This window comes from Stegostoma tigrinum, chromosome 19, assembly GCF_030684315.1.
Source record: "Stegostoma tigrinum isolate sSteTig4 chromosome 19, sSteTig4.hap1, whole genome shotgun sequence".
Taxonomy (NCBI): Eukaryota; Metazoa; Chordata; class Chondrichthyes; order Orectolobiformes; family Stegostomatidae; genus Stegostoma; species Stegostoma tigrinum.
Window position 1 is genome coordinate 3,522,790 of NC_081372.1, and position 19,537 is coordinate 3,542,326.

The 19,537-nt window shown below is 45.5% G+C and overlaps 1 protein-coding gene across 8 annotated transcripts in view; it reads left to right on the forward strand.

Moving 5' to 3' along the window:
- The window catches only part of LOC125461558 (potassium voltage-gated channel subfamily KQT member 2), a 283,167-nt gene that overhangs the window by 82,828 nt on the left and 180,802 nt on the right, over positions 1-19,537 (forward strand). For all 8 annotated transcript variants that reach the window (XR_009446913.1, XR_009446914.1, XM_059652710.1 and 5 more), the window contains exons 2-3: positions 12,820-12,910; positions 14,801-14,927. Coding sequence is in view for 6 of the 8 variants with exons in the window: in XM_059652710.1 (XP_059508693.1) it covers positions 12,820-12,910; positions 14,801-14,927 (218 nt within the window). In the remaining 2 variants the exon portion in view is untranslated. The remainder of the gene's footprint in view (positions 1-12,819; positions 12,911-14,800; positions 14,928-19,537) is intronic.

Below are 19,537 nucleotides of genomic sequence, written 5' to 3' on the forward strand. Positions count from 1 at the left end.
TCGGGTGGCATCATTGTGGCACTGCAGGAGGCCCATGATGGACATGTCATCTAAAGAATGGGAGGGGGAGTGGAAATGGTTTGCGACTGGGAAGTGCAGTTGTTTATTGCGAACCTACCTAGAATACACCTCCCACCCACCCTCCTGCAAAAATTCCATCCCCTATTCCCAATTCCTCCGCCTCCGCCGCATCTGCTCCCACGATGAGGCATTCCACTCCCACACATCCCAGATGTCCAAGTTCTTCAAGGACCGCAACTTTCCCTCCACAGTGGTCGAGAACGCCCTTGACCGCGTCTCCTGCATTTCCCGCAACGTATCCATCACACCCTGCCCCCGCCACAACCGCCCAAAGAGGATCCCCCTTGTTCTCACACACAACCCCACCAACCTCCACAAAACATCATCCTCCGACACTTCCGCCATCTACAATCCGACCCCACCACCCAAGACATTTTTCCATCCCCACCCTTGTCTGCTTTCCGGAGAGACCACTCTCTCCGTGACTCCCTTGTTCGCTCCACACTGCCCTCCAACCCCACCACACCCAGCACCTTCTCCTGCAACCGCAGGAAATTCTACACTTGCCCCCACACCTCCTCCCTCACCCCTATCCCAGGCCCCAAGATGACTTTCCATATTAAGCAGAGGTTCACCTGCACATCTGCCAATGTGGTATACTGCATCCACTGTACCCAGTGTGGCTTCCTCCACATTGGGGAAACCAAGCGGAGGCTTGGGGACCACTTTGCAGAACACCTCCGCTTGGTTTGCAATAAACAACTGCACCTCCCAGTCGCAAACCATTCCCACTCCCCCTCCCATTCTTTAGATGACATGTCCATCATGGGCCTCCTGCAGTGCCACAATGATGCCACCCGAAGGTTGCAGGAGCAGCAACTCATATTCTGCCTGGGAACCCTGCAGCCCAATGGTATCAATGTGGACTTCACCAGCTTCAAAATCTCCCCTTCCCCCACCGCATTCCAAAACCAGCCCAGTTCGCCCCCTCCCCCCACTGCACCACACAACCAGTCCAGCCTGTCTCTGCTTCCCTAACCTGTTCTTCCTCTCACCCATCCCTTCCTCCCACCCCAAGCCGCACCTGCATCTCCTACCTACCAACCTCATCCCACCTCCTTGACCTGTCCGTCTTCCCTGGACTGACCTATCCCCTCCCTACCTCCCCACCTATACTCTCTCCACTTTTATCTTCTTTTCTCTCCATCTTCAGTCCGCCTCCCCCTCTCTCCCTATTTATTCCAGAACCCTCACCCTATCCCCCTCTCTGATGAAGGGTCTAGGCCCGAAACGTCAGCTTTTGTGCTCCTGAGATGCTGCTGGGCTTCCTGTGTTCACCCAGCTTCACACTTTATTATCTCGGATTCTCCAGCATCTGCAGTTCCCATTATCACTGTCACAGTGAGGCCAAGCAGTTTTATGTTTTTGCCTTTGAACTCTGTCACTGTCTATTATAACCACCTAAAGCTCAGGTTTAAATATGATGCACTTTATAACCATGTCTTTGTCAAACAAGTGCACACGACTTTGTCATTCATATAATGCATGCAACTCCACTTCTTTAGACCCAGCCTATGCCAAAATAATTTTGTTTTTGAGGCATATTTTATTATTTCTTCAGGTTACTTTTGATTTCAGGGGCTCCTGTTCCATTCTCACTAATTCACTTCTGGGTGATGCAGTAGTGATATAAACTGCTTTATTTCTATATATTTATAATCTAACGTAGTTTAAGTCTGACTTAGTGGCAGATGGGTTCTCTGTGCGTCTGTAGTTAATAATTAACTTGTTAGTTTTTCTGTAGCTGTGTAGATTTCTTTTAAAACAGTTTGAGAGAGTTACTTCTGCAGCACTTTACGTAAGGATGTTTATCAACTTAGCAATGTAAACGATTATGCTGTAAAGTCTGTTAGAAATACCTAGGCTTGTGTTTTGAATTTTTAGCCTTATGGGGAGTGCCTATAGCTTATTTTTAGTATGACTTCCTGTTTTGGGCAGTGCTTTGAAGTCCTTCATGGACATAGTTGTATACAACAGTGCTCCTGAGAAAGGGAGAATGTAGCAAAGCTAGATTACTTTGAGTAAGGAGTCAGTGATAGCCTCAAACAAGAAGTGTTGGGATAAAACCCAGAAGAGGTTACTTGAAGCTGAGTACATTTAAGCTTAGGTATATGTTAGCTTCTGCCTGGAGCTATCAGCAATTTAAGTTTTCACTTTCACCTCTGTGACGATCCTTACTGTCTGCCGCACTAGTCTCTACATTGAAAGGATCACCATTCATCGTTTCTGCCACCTCTAATGGGATGCCAGCACAAAACACATCTACCATTCCTCTCCACTGTCAGATATTGGCAAGGTCCAGTCTCTCCCTGACATCGTGGTCCAGTCCTCCATCACCCCCTCATAGCACCTTCCCATGCAATTGCAGAAGGTCTAACTCTTGCGCATCCATCTCCTCCCTGGTCAGAGTCCGAGGCCTCAACCACACCTTCCAGGTGAAACAGTCTTTCACTTCTATCTCTTTCAGTCCAGTTTCCTGTGTTCACTGCTCACAGTTTGGTCTCCTTTTACGTTAGCGAGACTAAAGGCAGACTGGGTGACCACTTTGCGAAACACCCACCCTCTTTCGATAGGAATAACCCTTACCTCTCAGTTACTTGTCACTTCAATAAAACGCCTTGCTCTCATGCTCACATTTCTATCCCGGGCCTATTGCAATGCTCCAGTGAAGGACAATGCAAGCATCTTCTGCTTAGGCACTTTACAGCCTTAAGAGATTAATATTGAATTCCACAATTTTAGAATGATCCTGTGATGTCTGTTCTCCACTTTTTGTCATACATTCTTCTGTACAAAATGATCAGAGGTACAGATGAAGTGGACAGCCAGAGACTTTTTCCTAGGGCGGAGGTAGCTATTACGAGGGAACATAGTTTTAAAATGAGTAGAGGTAGATACAGGGGAGACATCAGAGGTAGGTTCTTTACTCAGATAGTGGTAGGGGCGTGGAATGCATTGCCGGAGAGGGCAGTGGAGTCAGCCTCATTAGGGGCATTTAAGTGACTATTAGATAGGCATATGGATGATAGTATAAGGTAGGGGTGAAACTTAGATAGACCTTAGGATTAGGATAAAAGTTCAGCACAACATCGTGGGCCGAAGGGCCTGCATTGTGCTGTACTGTTCTGTGTTCTATGTTCTTTCCAATCTCTCCCCAGCCTTGTTTCTGCCTTGCTTACTTCACTCTCAGCCTGAAGAATTATTTTCTACTGTCATTTACACCTGTTATAGGCTAAAATTTCTCTTCCACTACAATCAACCACCCTTTTGTCTTTTACACTGAGCCTCCAAGCCCTCTGTTTCTCCTCTTGCCTCAATCAAAACTATTCAAAAATACATTTTCCAACCCTTTTCAATTCTGATAAAGAGACACAGTGGATTCAGCGTGTTAATTTGGTTTTTCACGCTTCACATATGGTGCCAGACCTGCTGCGTTTCTCCAGCAATGTCTGTGTTTGTTTCAAAGCTCCCTCTACACTCTCCCCCCATCAAACACTCCCAGGACAGGGACAGCACGGAGTCAGATACAGAGTAAATCTCTCTCTACACTGACCCCATCAAACATTCCCAGGACAGGGACAGCACAGGGTTAGATACAGTGTAAAGTCCCCTCTACACTGTCCCCATTGAACACTCCTAGGACAGGAGTTTAGATACAGAGTAAACACTCTCTGCACTGTCCCCCATTGAACATTCCCAGAACAGGGAAAGCACAGGGTTAGATATAGAGTAAAGCTCTCTCTACACTATCCCCATCAAACATTCGCAGGACCAGAACAGCTTGGGATTGGATACAGAGTAAAGCTCCATGTACGCTACACCAAAAAATGCTCTGCAGATTGGGACATGATTAGATACAGAGAAATGCTTCCTCCAAACCACAGCAACAATTGTGTCAGTCCAACCGCCAAATATTTCAATCCCCGTTGCACTTTTTCCATTTGCTGTGCAGCTTATGCTATAGTCTGAAAGTAGATGGATGCTACAACACCTTGGCTGTGAAATCACTGTCTCTGCACGTGGGCTATAGCTCAACACTTCATAAAAGGAATAGGATAAAAATACTCAGCACCAGGTTTCAGTGCTCAGGTGTAGCGGTTATTTATGTACAAGTGAATACTGTGACCTTTCATTCTCACTGTGGACCTTTTCACAACACAGAGAATGCAATGCATTTTGCAGGGGCTGCCTGGTCCAGTGGGAGCTGCTGAATATGAGATTTCTGTTACCTGTAGATGCAAATACATTGACTAATATGAGAAACTCATTCCTGAGAAGGCCAGCATTGTAATATCTATATTGTTACATCCTCGATCTCAGCTCAGCTTCGCCTCCTATGGTTTCAGGAATGATTTTCAGGAGCAAGTTTTATTTCTTGTCATTGGGCGTATGCCCAATGTTGTGTTCTCAGTGTTTTTGCTCACTTTCTACAAGCAGCTTTTCTCTCTATTTTCTGGAATGTTCTCTGGGTAGGTAGCAATTCGCACTCTTAGCTCACACATTCACCTGCATGAATATATGAGATTGAAGGTGACTTTGGGTACCATGGTCTGTCAGAATCAGTTGCGGATTGCAATGGTATTGGCCAGGGGTAGATACCAAGCATAGAATATCCGAGCCATTGGGTTCAAGTTAATCTGTTTTGTTCATTCAGGTAGAAAAGGCCATTGAGAGTATCTGGCTGTACAAGAGATGTTTACTGTCTAGCAAAAGGACAAACTTTTATGGTGACTTAACTGAAGCTGCAGAGCGATGGAGGTCTGGGTCCATGTTCACTATGATGTAATTTGATGCACAATGGATACATTTGGGACAAGAGTCAAGATGCACATTGGATACATTTGGGACAAGAGTCAACTTTCAGGACATCTTTTTCATCAAAGAGTGATCAAGGTGTTCAAAATGCACCAGTGAGAAAATTCAAATTGCGCATGGGCTTCAACTTGGACACAGGACTTGAGGGACAAGAGAATAAAGTGGGACTGAGGGATGGGATAAAGTGAATAATCGGGATTGAGTGTGTGGGAGGGGGTTACGTGAAGCTTGAGAAAGGAAGCAGCCGGTTGAGGTCAATAACATATTTCTGTTCCCAAATGTTCATATTTTGATACTGTCTCCCCCAATTTAGAGAGAGGAATCCTGTATATGATATCCTTTCAGTCAGGATCAGAGTTACTGGGTCATAGAGTCAATCATACAGCACGGAAGCAGGCCGTTCAGCCCAAATCATCCATGCTAACCAGGTATCCCAAACTGAACTAGGCTCATTTTCCCCCGTTTGGCCCATATCCCCCAAAGCCTTTTCTATCCATGTACCCATCCAAATGCTTTTTAAATGTTGTAATTGTACTCGCCTGTGCTGCTTTCTCTGGCAGCTCATTGCAAACACACACCACCCTCTGCCTGAAGTAGTTACCCCTCAGGCCCCTGTTAAATCTTTTCCCTTTTGCCTTAAACCTATGCCCCTCTAGTTTTGGATTCCCCTACCCTGGGGAAAAGACCTTTGCTTCTTGTCCTATTCGTGCCTCTCATGGTTTTATGAATTTCTATAAGATCAGTACTTAGCTGTAGAGAAAATAGCCGCAGCCTATTCAACCTCTCCCTATAGCTCAAACCTTCCAAACCCAACAATAACCTTGTAAATCTTTTCTGAACCCTTTCAAATTTCACAACGTCCTTCCTATGGCAGGTAAACTGTATGCAGTATTCCAAAAGTGGCCTGGACATGCAATGGGATTTCTACTGGTTTGAGTCAGTCCAAGCGAGAGAGAAAGGAGGTCATGGATTTACAATGAGGGGTCACCCTTTCATGATAGATATAAGAATTCTCTCCCTCCATCTATGTCTGTCCCCCCAAGAGCTGTGTGTGCCTGTGGACCCTCATGTGGGGGGTGGGATGTTGAAATTTTATTTTTGAAAAGATAGATAGAGCACTGTCCAACAGGTGAGTTGATGGGAACGTGGGATTCCCAACGCAATAGGATCATCCAAGACCTTGCAGAATGGTGCAGCAGCAGCCGAAGGGCTGAATGGCCTCCTCTTGAGTTCCTGTTTCATATTTGCGTGAGTGACATGAGATGACTGTCCTCATGGTGACAAAGCTGCCGAGATATTCCCTCCAAAAACCCCTACTATCTCTCTGAAGATCTCAAATAAATCCAGTGTATTCTTACAATTCCCCTCACCAACACTTCCAGAAGGGTCCAGCACAAAGTAGAAATGGGAATCTTACTTTGCATCTTCAACTCCATATTTTCTCCTGTTGAAAGAGCAGGATGACCCATCTGCCTGTTCAAGGAATCTATTGACCCTAACTGACTGTGGTACTTCACAGAATGGTCACAGTGTAGTAAAAGGCCACTCTGCCTTCTGAGTCTGTACTGGCTCACTGAAGGAGCAAATAACCAAGTACCACCCAACAGCCATTGCCACACAGCCCTGTGTAGTCTTTCTTTTCACATAAAGATCTAATTTCTTGTTATAGCGTAGGCATTCATGCAGGAAGTACAGCTGTTTGCAGGTGGCACTCTGTCGGATGGCATTGGTTTCCCATCTTCGGGCCAGTTTTAGCGTGCTTTAGCGTCTAATTTCTTCTTAGCTGCCTGAGTGGAACCTGGTTCTCACAGACTGTGAGGCACTGTGTCCCAGATTCCAGATCTCTCTGTATCCCTGGTTCCAGCCTCTTGTCTATATCCCAGATTCCAGCCTCTCACTGTATCACAGATTCCAGTCTCCTGCTGCATACCAGATTCCAGCTGCTTCTTATGTTTTTCCAGGTGTGGTCATTGTTTCTTTAACCCATTTATTGCTCTTGATCCTTCCACCGCTTGGGACAGTTTCTCCTGAGCTACTCTGTCTGACGTACCTGACTATAAGCCATGACCAAAACCTTCTCTCTACATAACCTGTTTCGAGGAGAACAGCTCAAACTTCTCCAAGCTGTTATCACACTTGAAATTCCTCATTCCAGGAGCTATTTTAGTGACTGTTTCCTTCGCTGTGTTCAATGCAGTTGGGAGGAGTTATACAAACACAGGACATGTGCAGTAATTGTGGAACAGGATCAAATGAGGTGAAGCGGATATAATTAGCATCATAAAGATGTACATCATGGAAACAGACCCTTCAGCCCAACTTTTCCATGCAGACCCAATATCCCAAATAAATAGTCCCATATGGCTCTCAACCCTTCCTATTCATGTATCCACACAGATGTCTTTTAGATGTTGTAACTGTACCAGCCTCCACCACTTCCTCTGGCAGCTCATTCCATATACACTCCACCTTCTGTGTGAAAAAGCTGCCCCTTAGGTCCCTTTTAAATCTTTGCTATCTCACCTTAAACCTATGCCCCTCTAATTTTGGATTCCTCCACCCCAGGGAAAAGACCTTGTTCATTCACCCTACCCATGCCCCTCATGATTTTATAAGCCTCTATAAGGTCACCCCTCAGCCTCCGAAGCTCCAGGGAAAATATCCCCAGTCTATTCAGCTTCTCCCAGTAGCTCAAACCCTCCAACCCTGGCAACATCCTTGTAAATCTTTTCTGAGCCCTTTCAAGTTTCACATCATCCTTCCTATAGCAGGGAGACCAGAATTGCACACAGTATTCCCAAAGTAGCCTAAACAATGTCCTGTATAGCAGAAATATGACTACCCAACTCCTGTACTCAACGCAGTTTTGGGCCTCATATCTCAGGAAAAATGTACTGGTCCTGGAGTGGATTCAGAGGAAGTTCATGAGAATGGTCCCAGGAATGAAAAGCTTAACATATGAGGAACATTGAGGACTCTGGGTCTATCCTTGTGGATTTTGGAAGGATGAGGGTGCGGGGGGATCTAAATGAATCTTACAGAATACTGAATGGCCTGGACAAAGTGGATGCTGGGAAGATGCTTCCATTGGTAGGAGAGTCTGGGACCCAAGGACACAGCCTTAGAGTAAAGAATAAGAATCCCTACAGTGTGGAAACAGGCCCTTCGGCCCAACAAGTCCACACCGAACCTCAGTGCATTCCACCTGGACCCATCCCCCTATAACCCACCTAATCTACACCTCCTTGAACACTATGGGCAATTTAGCATGGCCGATCCACCTAACCAACACATCTTTGGACTGTGGGAGGAGACCAGCGCAGACACAGGGAGAACATGCAAACTCCACACAGATAGACACCCAAGGCCGGAATTGAGCCTGGGTCCCTGGTGCTGTGAGGCAGCAGTGCTAACCATTGAGCCACCGTGCCAACCTGTAAAGGGAAGACCTTTTAGAACAGAGATAAGGAGAAACTCCTTCAGCCAGAGAGTGGTGAATCTATGGAACTCACTGCCACAGAAGGCTGTGGAGACCAGGTCATTGGGTACATTTAAGACTGAGATAGATAAATTCTTGGTTATCAAGGGGATCAAGGGATACAGGGAGAAAGCAGATGAATGGGGTTGAGGAATCTATCAACCATGATTAAATGGCAGAGCAGACGCAATGGGCTGAATGGCCTTTTTTTTGCTCCTATGTTTTATGGTCTTATGGCCTCTGGCGTCTTGGACAAGATTTATCCCTCAGTCAGTGTCACTAAAGCAAAAGATATGGTCATACATTTAATTGCTTTTGGGAGCTGGCAGTGTGTAAATTGTCTGCTATGTTTCCTCCATTACGGTAGTCACTGGTTGTCCATGAAACACTTTTACCACATCCCTGGGTTGTGAAAGGCCTTCTCCCATAAATAACTCAAATATTCTGGTCTGAGTGACTGACTCTGCCCTTCTGTTTCAGATGTTTGTGGAAGAAAGATTTTGCCAAGCCTCTCTGCACATCACTGAATCATTCTCTTGTTATTCTGTCAAACAGCGATGTTCCCTTTGAATGATTCCAGTTGGTGACCACTGTTAATATCGAACAAATGGAACCAACCTGGAAGCATGGAGTATTCTGGCCTGCAAATAAAAGCGAGGACAGATGAAGCTGTGAGAAAAAAATGGTGCAGCTAAGGCTTGTTTTTTCTGATTAACAGCTGAGCAATGAAATGAACCAGAGCGTGAGAGGAAAGATTACCTTGTTGTAATGGCTGAATGGTTTCCTTCATCAGCTTCGTTATGGTTACAGCTTTTAGTTCCAGGGATGTCTGTTAATGGATCTGTCTGTCAGCTCCCTGGGCTCTAAACTGTTGATGTTTTGACTGTTGAAGTGGCAGACAGACCAAACTCTTTGGAGGGACAACACCCCATTTTCCACTTGGGGTCCCTACAGCCCTCCAGACTTAATATCAAGTTCAATAATTTTAGGAACTAAACTCCCCCATGTCCCAGCCCCCTACCCCACACACCAGGCCTTGTTACCACACAGCCTGCCACTACACACCCCCTGTTGTTAATCACTGATAGTCCCCATGAACAGCCATTCATCCTCCCAGCCTGATCATTAGCAACTCCTTTGTCTGTCCAACTGTCTTTCTCTCTCTTTGGGCTCTATCCTATCGTTTACTCCCTACCCCACCCACCTCCCTATTTTCTCCATATAAATTGAAGTTTTCCCAACCACCATCAGTTCTAAGGAAGGGTCACTGGACCTGAAACGTTAACTCCGTTTTTCCTTTCACAGATGCTGCCAAACCTGCTGAGCTTCTCCAGCAACTTTGTTTTGTTCTTTTTTTTCTATTCATTTGTCAGATGTGGCCATTGCTGGCTGGGCCCAGCATCTCTTACCCATCCCTAGTTGCCCCTTGAGAAGGTGGTGGTGAGCTGCCTTCTTGAATCACTGCAGTCCATGTGCTGTGGGTTGACCCACAATGCCCTTAGGGAGGGAATTCCAGGGTTTTGACCCAGCGACACTGAATGACCGGTGATATATTTCAAAGTCAGGATGGTGGGTGACTTGGAGAGGAACTTGGAGGTGGTGGTGTTCCCATGTATCTGCTGCCCTTGTCCTTCTAGATGGAAGTGGTCGTGGGTTTGGAAGGTGCTGCCTGAGGATCTTTGACAAATATCTGCATCTTGTAGAAAGTGCACACTGCTGCTACTGAGCGTTAGTGGTGGGGGAGTGGGATCCTTGTGGATGTGGTGCGAATCAAGCAGCTGCTTTGTCCTGGATGGTGTTTAGCTTCTTGAGTGTTGTTGGGGCTGCACCCATCCAGGCAAGTGGGGAGTATTCCATCACACTCCTGACTTGTGCCTTGTAGATGGTGGACAGGCTTTGGGGAGTCAGGAGGTGAGTTACTCGCCACAGTATTCCCAGTTTCTGGGGTGCTTTTATAACCACTGTGTTTATGTGGTGGGTCCAGTTGAGTTTCCGGTCAATGGTAAGCACCAGTATATTGATAGGGGGGATTCAGCGATGGTAACACCATTGGGGTCAAGGGGCGGTGGTTAGATTGTCCCTTATTAGAGATGGTCATAGCCTGGCATTTGTGTGGTGCGAATGTCACTTGTCAGCCCAAGCCTTGATATTGTTCAGATCTTGTTGCATGTGAACAGGGACTGCTTCTGCACTATCTTGACTGGCAGTAATCAGTGGAAACAGGGAAGGAGATGATTCAACCCACTGGGGTTGGAAAATAAGGACTAGTCGCTGATTCTAATCCCACCATCTAGCACCTGGTCTGGTAGAACTCCACTTACACTCAAAGCCAGTCACCTTGACATGATTGATTCCTACCTGCGCAGTACCCCGTAGATAATCACCTGGGACCATTCAGCTCATGGTCCTATCCAAGGTTGACTAGGTGCTACCTTCTCAACTTGGAATCAGTTAATTCGGGGCTCCAGGCCTCCTCCAGAGGTTAGGTGCAAAGGTTTAGTCTGACATTCCAATGCAGTATTACAGGAGCAAAAGATTTGAAAAAAACTCAGCAGGTCTGGCAGCATCTGTGCAGAGAAAACAGAGTTAACGTTTTGCATCCAGTGACCCTTTCTCAGATATTTAAAAGGCATGTTCAAACTTACAAAAAGTTTTTTGCTTGTTAAATAGGGAGGAATCATCTCCAGTTGCTGGATGTTTGATAACCAGAGGGGCACCAGATTTAAAATAATGAACAATTGAAGGAGGATGTGGTGGAAGTAGGAGTTTTGTTTTAGCGGTGAGTTGTGATCTAGACAGATTCAAGAGGAATTTTCAACAGGAGGAACTGGAAAAATACCAGAAGGGTATATGCAACCCTATGGGGAAATTAGACCCACTAATTGGGTAGCTCTTTCAAACAGATAGAATTGGTGCAATGGGCTGAATGCCCTGAAATTGGAGAGAAGAGACCTGTACAGGAGCAGGGCTCGAAGAGTGTTTATTGAGAACAAAACTCCAGTTTAAAGCCTGGCAAGAAAATAGTTAAAGGGAGTGTTGATAAAATATGAAATGGGATAGATTATTAGATTATGAGCATAAAAGTGAGTAACAATTAATTTCCACCTGACATCTGAAAAAGTACCTTCACTCCGAGAGTGATAGATGTTTGGAATAATCAATCAAGGAAGGCAGTGCTTCAAGATTTTCAGGAAGACACTTGCTGATGATATGGAGGGAGAGTTAATACATTCAAGAGCTGAACTTGAACAGTTTGAATGACCTTTCTAATCTCTCGTGTCCTTATAGTTATAACAAGGCAGTGGGGTCTGGAGTGTCAGTGAACAACACGTTACAGTGCCGTATGGGAACTGAAGCTGAATAGCTGAGCTCAAAGAGGTGGTGACTTAAGATGAAAGAAACAGATTAACAGAAGTGAACAAGAATGGAAAACAGTAAAAAAAATAGACAAGATAATAAAATGTGAGGCTGGATGAACACAGCAGGCCAAGCAGCATCTCAGGAGCACAAAAGCTGACGTTTCAGGCCTAGACCCTTCATCAGAGAGGGGGATGGGGAGAGGGAACTGGAATAAATAGGGAGAAAGGGGGAGGGTCTAGGCCTGAAACGTCAGCTTTTGTGCTCCTGAGATGCTGCTTGGCCTGCTGTGTTCATCCAGCTTCACACTTTATTATCTTGGAATCTCCAGCATCTGCAGTTCCCATTATCTCTAAAAAAAAAATAGACAAAGCAAGTTGGCCTTGGAATTAGATTTTTAGGAAAACTGAGAATCAGAAAGGAAATAATTTGGGGAGAAAACTGTGACTGGCCCAGACCCAGATGTGGCTTTGAAAGATGGTGTTGTGATTGAAATATTTGTACTGTTGGTTTGAGCCAAAAAAGCAAAAGCTTCTACTTTTATGACTTTAGAATGTCCCGAAGCATTTTGAACTGATTAAATATGTTGTAGGTCTAGTCATTGTGATACAAAGGCCAATGGAAACACAGCAAGCTTCCACAAACAGCAATTTGTCAGATCTGATTGATTTGGGGATGTGACTGAGCTCCATTCACTGATCACTGCCTGTGCTATTGACCAACATTGGCGCCCACCACAGTCCTGCCTCGGTTTCAAAACCCTCACCTTTGTTTTCAAATCCATCTGTTGTTTTTATGCAATCTTTTCAAACCCTCACAGCCCCAGAGTCCTTGACAATCTGTGCTCCTCTAATTCTGACCTCTTGAGCATGCTCGGTTTTCATTGCTGTGTCATTAGTGGCCATGCTATCCCAGGCCCCACGCTCTCGAATGTCTTCCCTGAAACACTCTGCTCCTTGTTTCCTCCTTGACACCATCCCAATGTCATAGCTCAGTGCAAGCCTCTGGCTTTCAGTGCAGAGTGTTTATCCATTGTTACTTCAGACAGCTCCTTAACTCACTGCAATTTCCTCTCTTGTACTTTGCAGTTTTCTACTGGTCTTCTCTTGCCTGGTACTATCAGTCTTCTCCACGATCAAGGAGTATGAGCAGCGATCAGAAGGAGCTCTGTATATACTGGTGAGTAACGTCAACTGTTAACTGTGTGACTAAGTGGAGCTGGTCCTGCTTAGATTCCAATATGAGGTGGAGAGTGGGTATTTCTCGTTGTGGTTAGGGAACACCAGAAGTCTGAAATTGTGCAGGTTAGGTGGGGTGGCCATGCTAAATTGCACAGTGTCCAGGGATATAAAATCATAAAATCATAGAATCATAGAATCCCTACAGTGTGGAAACAGGCTCTTTGGCCTAACAAGTCCAGACCGAACCTCAGTGCAACCCACCCAGACCCGTTCCCCCTATAACCCAACCAATCTACACATCCCTATGGGCAATTTAGCATAACCAATCCAGCTTGGTGGGTTAGCCATGGGAAATGCAGGATTACAGGTTACGGGGACGGGGTAGTAGAATGGTTTTGGATGGGATGCTGTTCAATGGGTTGGTGTGAACTCAGTGGGCTGAATGGCCTGCTTCTGCATGGTAGGGGTTCTATGACTCTAAGAATTTTTAGTAACAGGATAGAACTGTCTTCAGAGAGGAGCACCGTGTTTGGGGTAATCTCATGGGGATGTTTAGGATATATGAAGAGTTTGATTGGATGGATGGAGAGGTTTCCTCTGGTGGGGGGGAGGGGGTGCACACCAAAGAGGAACAGCTGTAAAATCTGAGCTAGGCCAGTGAGAGGTGATGTCAAGAACCGCACCCTCACACAACGCACAGAATGGAAATCTGGAAATCTCCTCCTGAGGAGAGGGTGAGTGAGCTAAAACTTTCAATACTGCGGTCGAGAGTGGCTCAGCGGTTAGCACTGCAGCCTCACAGCGCCACGGGACCTGGGTTCAATTCCAGCCTCGGGCGACTGTCTGTGTGGAGTTTGCACATTCTCCCCATATCTCTGTGGGTTTCCTCCCACAGTCCAAAGCTGTGCAGGCTAGGTGGGTTGGCCATGCTAAGTTGCCCATAGTGTCTAGGGACATACAGGCTATGTGAGTTGGTCATGGGAAATGCAGGGATGGCGTAGGGTGTTGGGAAGCTCTTTAGAAATTGGCATGGGCTCACTGGCCTGCTTTCACACTGTGGGGATTCTATGATTCTATCAGGGATATGGATCCAATCCTTTTAAACACGCTGATCAGAAGTGCTCACAAATCCCTGTGCTCTAAGGGATGATTCAGCAGTCACTGTCAAACTCTCTCAATGTTTGAAAAATTTCTCGAAGACGTGAATACATTATATAAATGCAAGTCATGTCTTTTGTGTGATCGCTGTTGGCATGGAGTCACTCACAGTCTAAATGGCTGTATGGTTGAGGTGCGTATTTACTGAAGATTACTTACTGAAATATTTACAGCACAGGAATGGCCATTCAGCCCAATGAGTCTATCCCATTGTTTATGCCTTATGAGTTTCCTTGAGCCTACCTCATTAATCTTATCCTGTCCTGTGATTCCTTTCTGCTTCATTGTGTTAGCCCAGCTTCCAGTAAATGTATCAACATATTTGGAGCAGCTCCTGACTTCCCAAGTAGATTTAAGAGTGATTATGAAACATTGATAACCCTTAGCTTTGGGCTGCAGGCAAATGGTAACATCTTCGCTTCACCTATCTGATTAAAATGCCCTTCCAAATTTTATCAGGCCACTGCTCAACTATTGGGCCTTCGAGGGGAAAAAAAAATCTCCAGCCTGTTCAGGCTTTTCTGACAGCGCCATGGCCTCTCAAGTCTGGCATTATTATTACTAATTGCTTATTTGTGATATCTCCAATCTCCTTTCATTGGCATGGAGACCCAGAACAATAGCATTCTACTGCAACCTAACCAAGATTTTGTAGATGCTTGAAAGACACGAGTTGAGCTTTCAGGTTCAGGGTGATCTGAGAATTGTTTTATCTCTTCTCATGCTGCAGGAAATAGTAACAATTGTGGTTTTTGGCGTGGAGTACATGGTGCGGATTTGGTCTGCTGGGTGCTGTTGTCGATATCGAGGATGGCGAGGGCGACTGAAGTTTGCACGAAAACCGTTCTGTGTGATCGGTGAGTGGATGCAGTCACCTATCCCGTTTCCCTTGAAGGATGCCACTTTACTTGAGCTGCACAGGAGGATCCCTGGTGGCTACCTGGCTTTAACAGTCTCCCTTTGGGCCATGGGAATAAAAAATCCTGCTGGCAGTGGTCCCTACCCCTGGACATGTTTGCTGAATGTGGCTGGGAACTGCAACTGAGAACATTTTCCAAAGCGGAGCATTGTTCTGAGGTGTGAAGCCACTCTTAGTCAAATACTTTTCAGAATTTTTGAGAGGTAGACCAAATGCACAATTTTCTCAAAGTGATGTTGACAACAGAATATTAGAATAATGTCAGACCACATCCAGGGAGCCAGAATGATAAAGGCTGTGTGGTTATCTAATTGTGAATCTAATCTCACACACACGCACACATACACACTTTCTCTCATATGCACACACATACACATAGACATTCACATATGCTCTCACTCAAACATACTCTGTCACAGACTCTCTCTCTCTTTCTCGTGCACACACATACTCTCTCAATTTTCTGGGGATCTGGGTTCAAATCTCACCAACGACAGATGGTGGAATTTGAATTCAATAAAATATCTGGAATTAAGAATCGAATGACGATGACCCTGAATCCATTCCCAAATGTTGGGAAAAACCCATCCGGTTCACTAATGTCCTTCAGGGAAGGAAACTGCCATCCTTACCTGGTCTGGCTTACATGTGACTCCAGACGCACAGCAATGTGGTTAACTCTTAAATGCCCTCTGGGTAATTAGGGATGGGGCAATAAATGCTTCCGAGCCAGTGATGCCCTCATCCTGTGAATGAATAAAGGGGAATTAAAAATATACACACACACACACACACACACACACACACACACACACACACACACACACACACACACACACACACACACACACACACACACACACACACACGGAAAACATACTAAACATATAACCCTGAGATAACAAGGTGTGGAGCTGGATGGACACAGCAGGCCAAGCAGCACCAGAGGAACAGGAAGGCTGACTTCTCGGGCCTAGCCCCTTCTTCAGAAAAGGGTCCAGACCCCGAAACGTCAGCCTTCCTGATGCTGTGATGCTGCTTGGCCTGCTATGTCCATCCAGCCCCACACTGTGTTATCTCGGATTCCCCAGCATCGGAAGCTCCCGTTATCCCTGACACATACAACCCTGTCGCGTTGGTTTCCCAATCTTTTCAATTCCCTGCTGAAGGCCTTGATGTTACCTACACACTGATAACCAGCCTGTTGCTCACGGCCTATATTCTCCATTCGGTTTTTTTTGGTGCTGAGTTACAGACTTATTTCCTTCAGCTTCTCTAAAATCAGTTTGTCTGCACTTTTGACAGAAATTTGGAAAAAGTGACTAAGAGAGAAATGGGAGAGAGATAAATGGATGTAGATACTGCTAGCAGTTCCCTCGTTTCTCTGTATTTCACTCCCATTGCATGGTCTGTGTTACACTGAAACCTGACCAATTGGACGGCTGTTACTATGCTGAGCTCTCCCGAACCCATAACACATGGTGCCAATTTTTCTGGGTTTGATGTCCCGAAGCCTAAACAATTTCCCAAGTGAGATCAGTCAGCTTCAAGAGACAAACAACTCCTTGCAAATTGTCCCCTTTTTAAACCAGTATCATAACATAGAACATAGAACATTACAGCACAGTACAGGCCCTTCGGCCCTCGATGTTGTGCCAACCTGTCATACCGATCTCAAGCCCATCTAACCCACACTACTCCATGTACGTCCATATGCTTGTCCAATGACTACTTAAATGTACCTAAAGTTGGCGAATCTACTACCATTGCAGGCAAAGCATTCCATCCCCTTACTACTCTCTGAGTAAAGAAACTACCTCTGACATCTGTCCTATATCTTTCACCCCTCAATTTAAAGCTATGCCCCCTCTTGCTCACTGTCACCATCCTAGGAAAAAGGCTCTCCCTATCCACCCTATCTAACCCTCTGATTATTTTATATGTTTCAATTAAGTCACCTCACAGCCGCCTTCTCTCTAACGAAAACAGCCTCAAGTCCCTCAGCCTTTCCTCGTAAGACCTTCCCTCCATACCAGGCAACATCCTAGTAAATCTCCTCTGCACCCTTTCCAAAGCTTCCACATCCTTCTTATAATGTGGTGACCAGAACTGTACACAATACTCCAAGTGCGGCCGCACCAGAGTTTTGTACAGCTTCACCATAACCTCTTGGTTCCGGAACTCGATCCCTCTATTAATAAAAGCTAAAACACTGTATGCCTTCTTAACAGCCCTGTCAACCTGGGTGGCAACTTTCAAGGATCTGTGTACAAGGACACCGAGATTTCTCTGCTCATCTACACTACCAAGAATCGTACCATTAGCCCAGTACTTTGCCTTCCGGTTACTCCTACCAAAGCGCATCACCTCACACTTGTCTGCATTAAACTCCATTTGCCACCTCTCAGCCCAGCTCTGCAGCTTATCTATGCCTCTCTGTAGCCTACAACATCTTTCATCACTATCCACAACTCCACCGACCTTAGTGTCGTCTGCAGATTTACTAACCCATCCTTCTATGCCCTCATCCAGGCTGTTTATAAAAATGACAAACAGCAGTGGACCCAACACCGATCCTTGCAGTACACCTCTAGTAACTGGACTCCGGGATGAACATTTCCCATCAACCACCGCCACCTGTCTTCTTTCAGCAAGCCAATTTCTGATCCAAACTGCTATATCTCCCACAGTTCCATTCCTCCGCATTTTGTACAGTAGTCTACTGTGGGGAACCTTATCGAACACCTTGCTGAAATCCATATACACCACATCAACCGGTTTACTCTCATCTACCTGTTTGGTTGCCTTCTCAAAGAACTCAATAAGGTTTATGAGGCACGACCTTCCCTTCACAAAACCGTGCTGACTATCCCTAATCAATTTATTCTTTTCGAGATGATTATAATTCCTATCTCTTATAACCTTTTCCAACACTTTACCAACAACTGAAGTAAGGCTCACTGGTCTATAATTACCAGGGTTGACTCTACTCCCCTTCTTGAACAGGGGAACCACATTTGCTATCCTCCAGTCTTCTGGCACTATTCCTGTAGACAATGACGAGTTAAAGATCAATGCCAAAGGCTCGGCAATCTCTTCCCTGGCTTCCCAGAGGATCCCAGGATAAATCCCATCTGGCCCAGGGGACTTATCTATCTTCACCCTCTGAAGGATTTCTAATACCTCTTCCTTGTGAACCTCAATCCCACCTAGTCTAGTAGCCTGTATCTCAGTATTCTCCTTGACAACATTGTCGTTTTCTAGAGTGAATACTGTTGAAGAATATTCATTCAGATCTTCCCCTATCTCATCTGACTCCACACACAACTTACCACTACTATCCTTGATTGGTCCTAATCTTACTCTCGTCATTCTTTTATTTCTTAAATACCTTTTTTCCCCTTTTTTTTCATTTTCAGCCCCAAATTAGGAAGATGTGACCTCTTACATAATGGACTCTTTCAGAAGATTCCAAACAAAGGAAGTTTGCCCATTGGAAAATTCAATTTTCTGGGCAGTTCCTACAGAACCTGCTGCCTGGAGAATTTTGCATGGTTTTGATATGCAACTCCAGTTACACTGCCCCAAAGATTTCTGAAGTACCTGAGTATCTCTCTCTCTTTCTTTGTGTCTTTTTCTGTCTGTTCTGGCCGTATCTGTCTCTGTTACTGTGTCTGCCGCTATTTCTCTATCGCTCTATTTTCCTCTTCATCTGTCTGCCTCATCGTTAGATTGTGTCTCAGTCCTTGCCTCTTTGTCTGTTTCTCTCATTCTCTCTGTTCTTTCGCTTTCTCTCCCACTATCTCTCCATTCCTCAGTATGCCGCTCCGTTTCGCTTTTCATCTGTCAGTCTCAATTTTTCACTGCCTTTTCGTCTTGCTATCCGTGTGTCTCTCTCTCTCTCTCTTTCATTGTCTGTCTCTCATTCTCTGCGTCCCACTGTCTTGTCTTTCCCAGTCTCTCTCCTTCTCTGCCCGTTCTTCTCCCCCTTGCGTGTTCTGTGTGCCTCTGCCATTGTTTCCAAATCTGTCTGTCTGTTTCTCTCTGTGTAATTGTCCCAAACTTGCTTTGTCTGCCACTCACCCCCTCTGTCTCTCTCTCTCTCTCTCTCTGTCTCTCACTTTCTTTGTCTATCCCACTGTCTCTACCCCCTCTTTGTTTTCTTCTCTCTCTGTCTCTCTCTCTCTCTCTCTCTGCCTCTCACTTTCTCTCTCTCTGTCTCTCACTTTCTCTGTCTATCCCACTGTCTCTACCCCCTCTTTGTTTTCTTCTCTCTCTGTCACTCTGTCTCTCCCCCCCTCTCTCTCTCTCTCTCTCTCTCTCTTTCTATCTGCCTCTCTTTTATTCCAGTAGATCCTGTTTTCAGTTTGTTTTACATTGCTGCACTGACTGATGGATACAGGATACCTCCTCGAGCCCACGCCTCAGGCTCCTTTCATTCCCTGAAGCTATCAGCTGGGAAAATCCTCAGCCCCTTTCCTTCACAAGTTGCTGATATTGAAACCTAAAAGCAGGAGCTAGTCAAACTCAACTTTATCCTCCCTCACA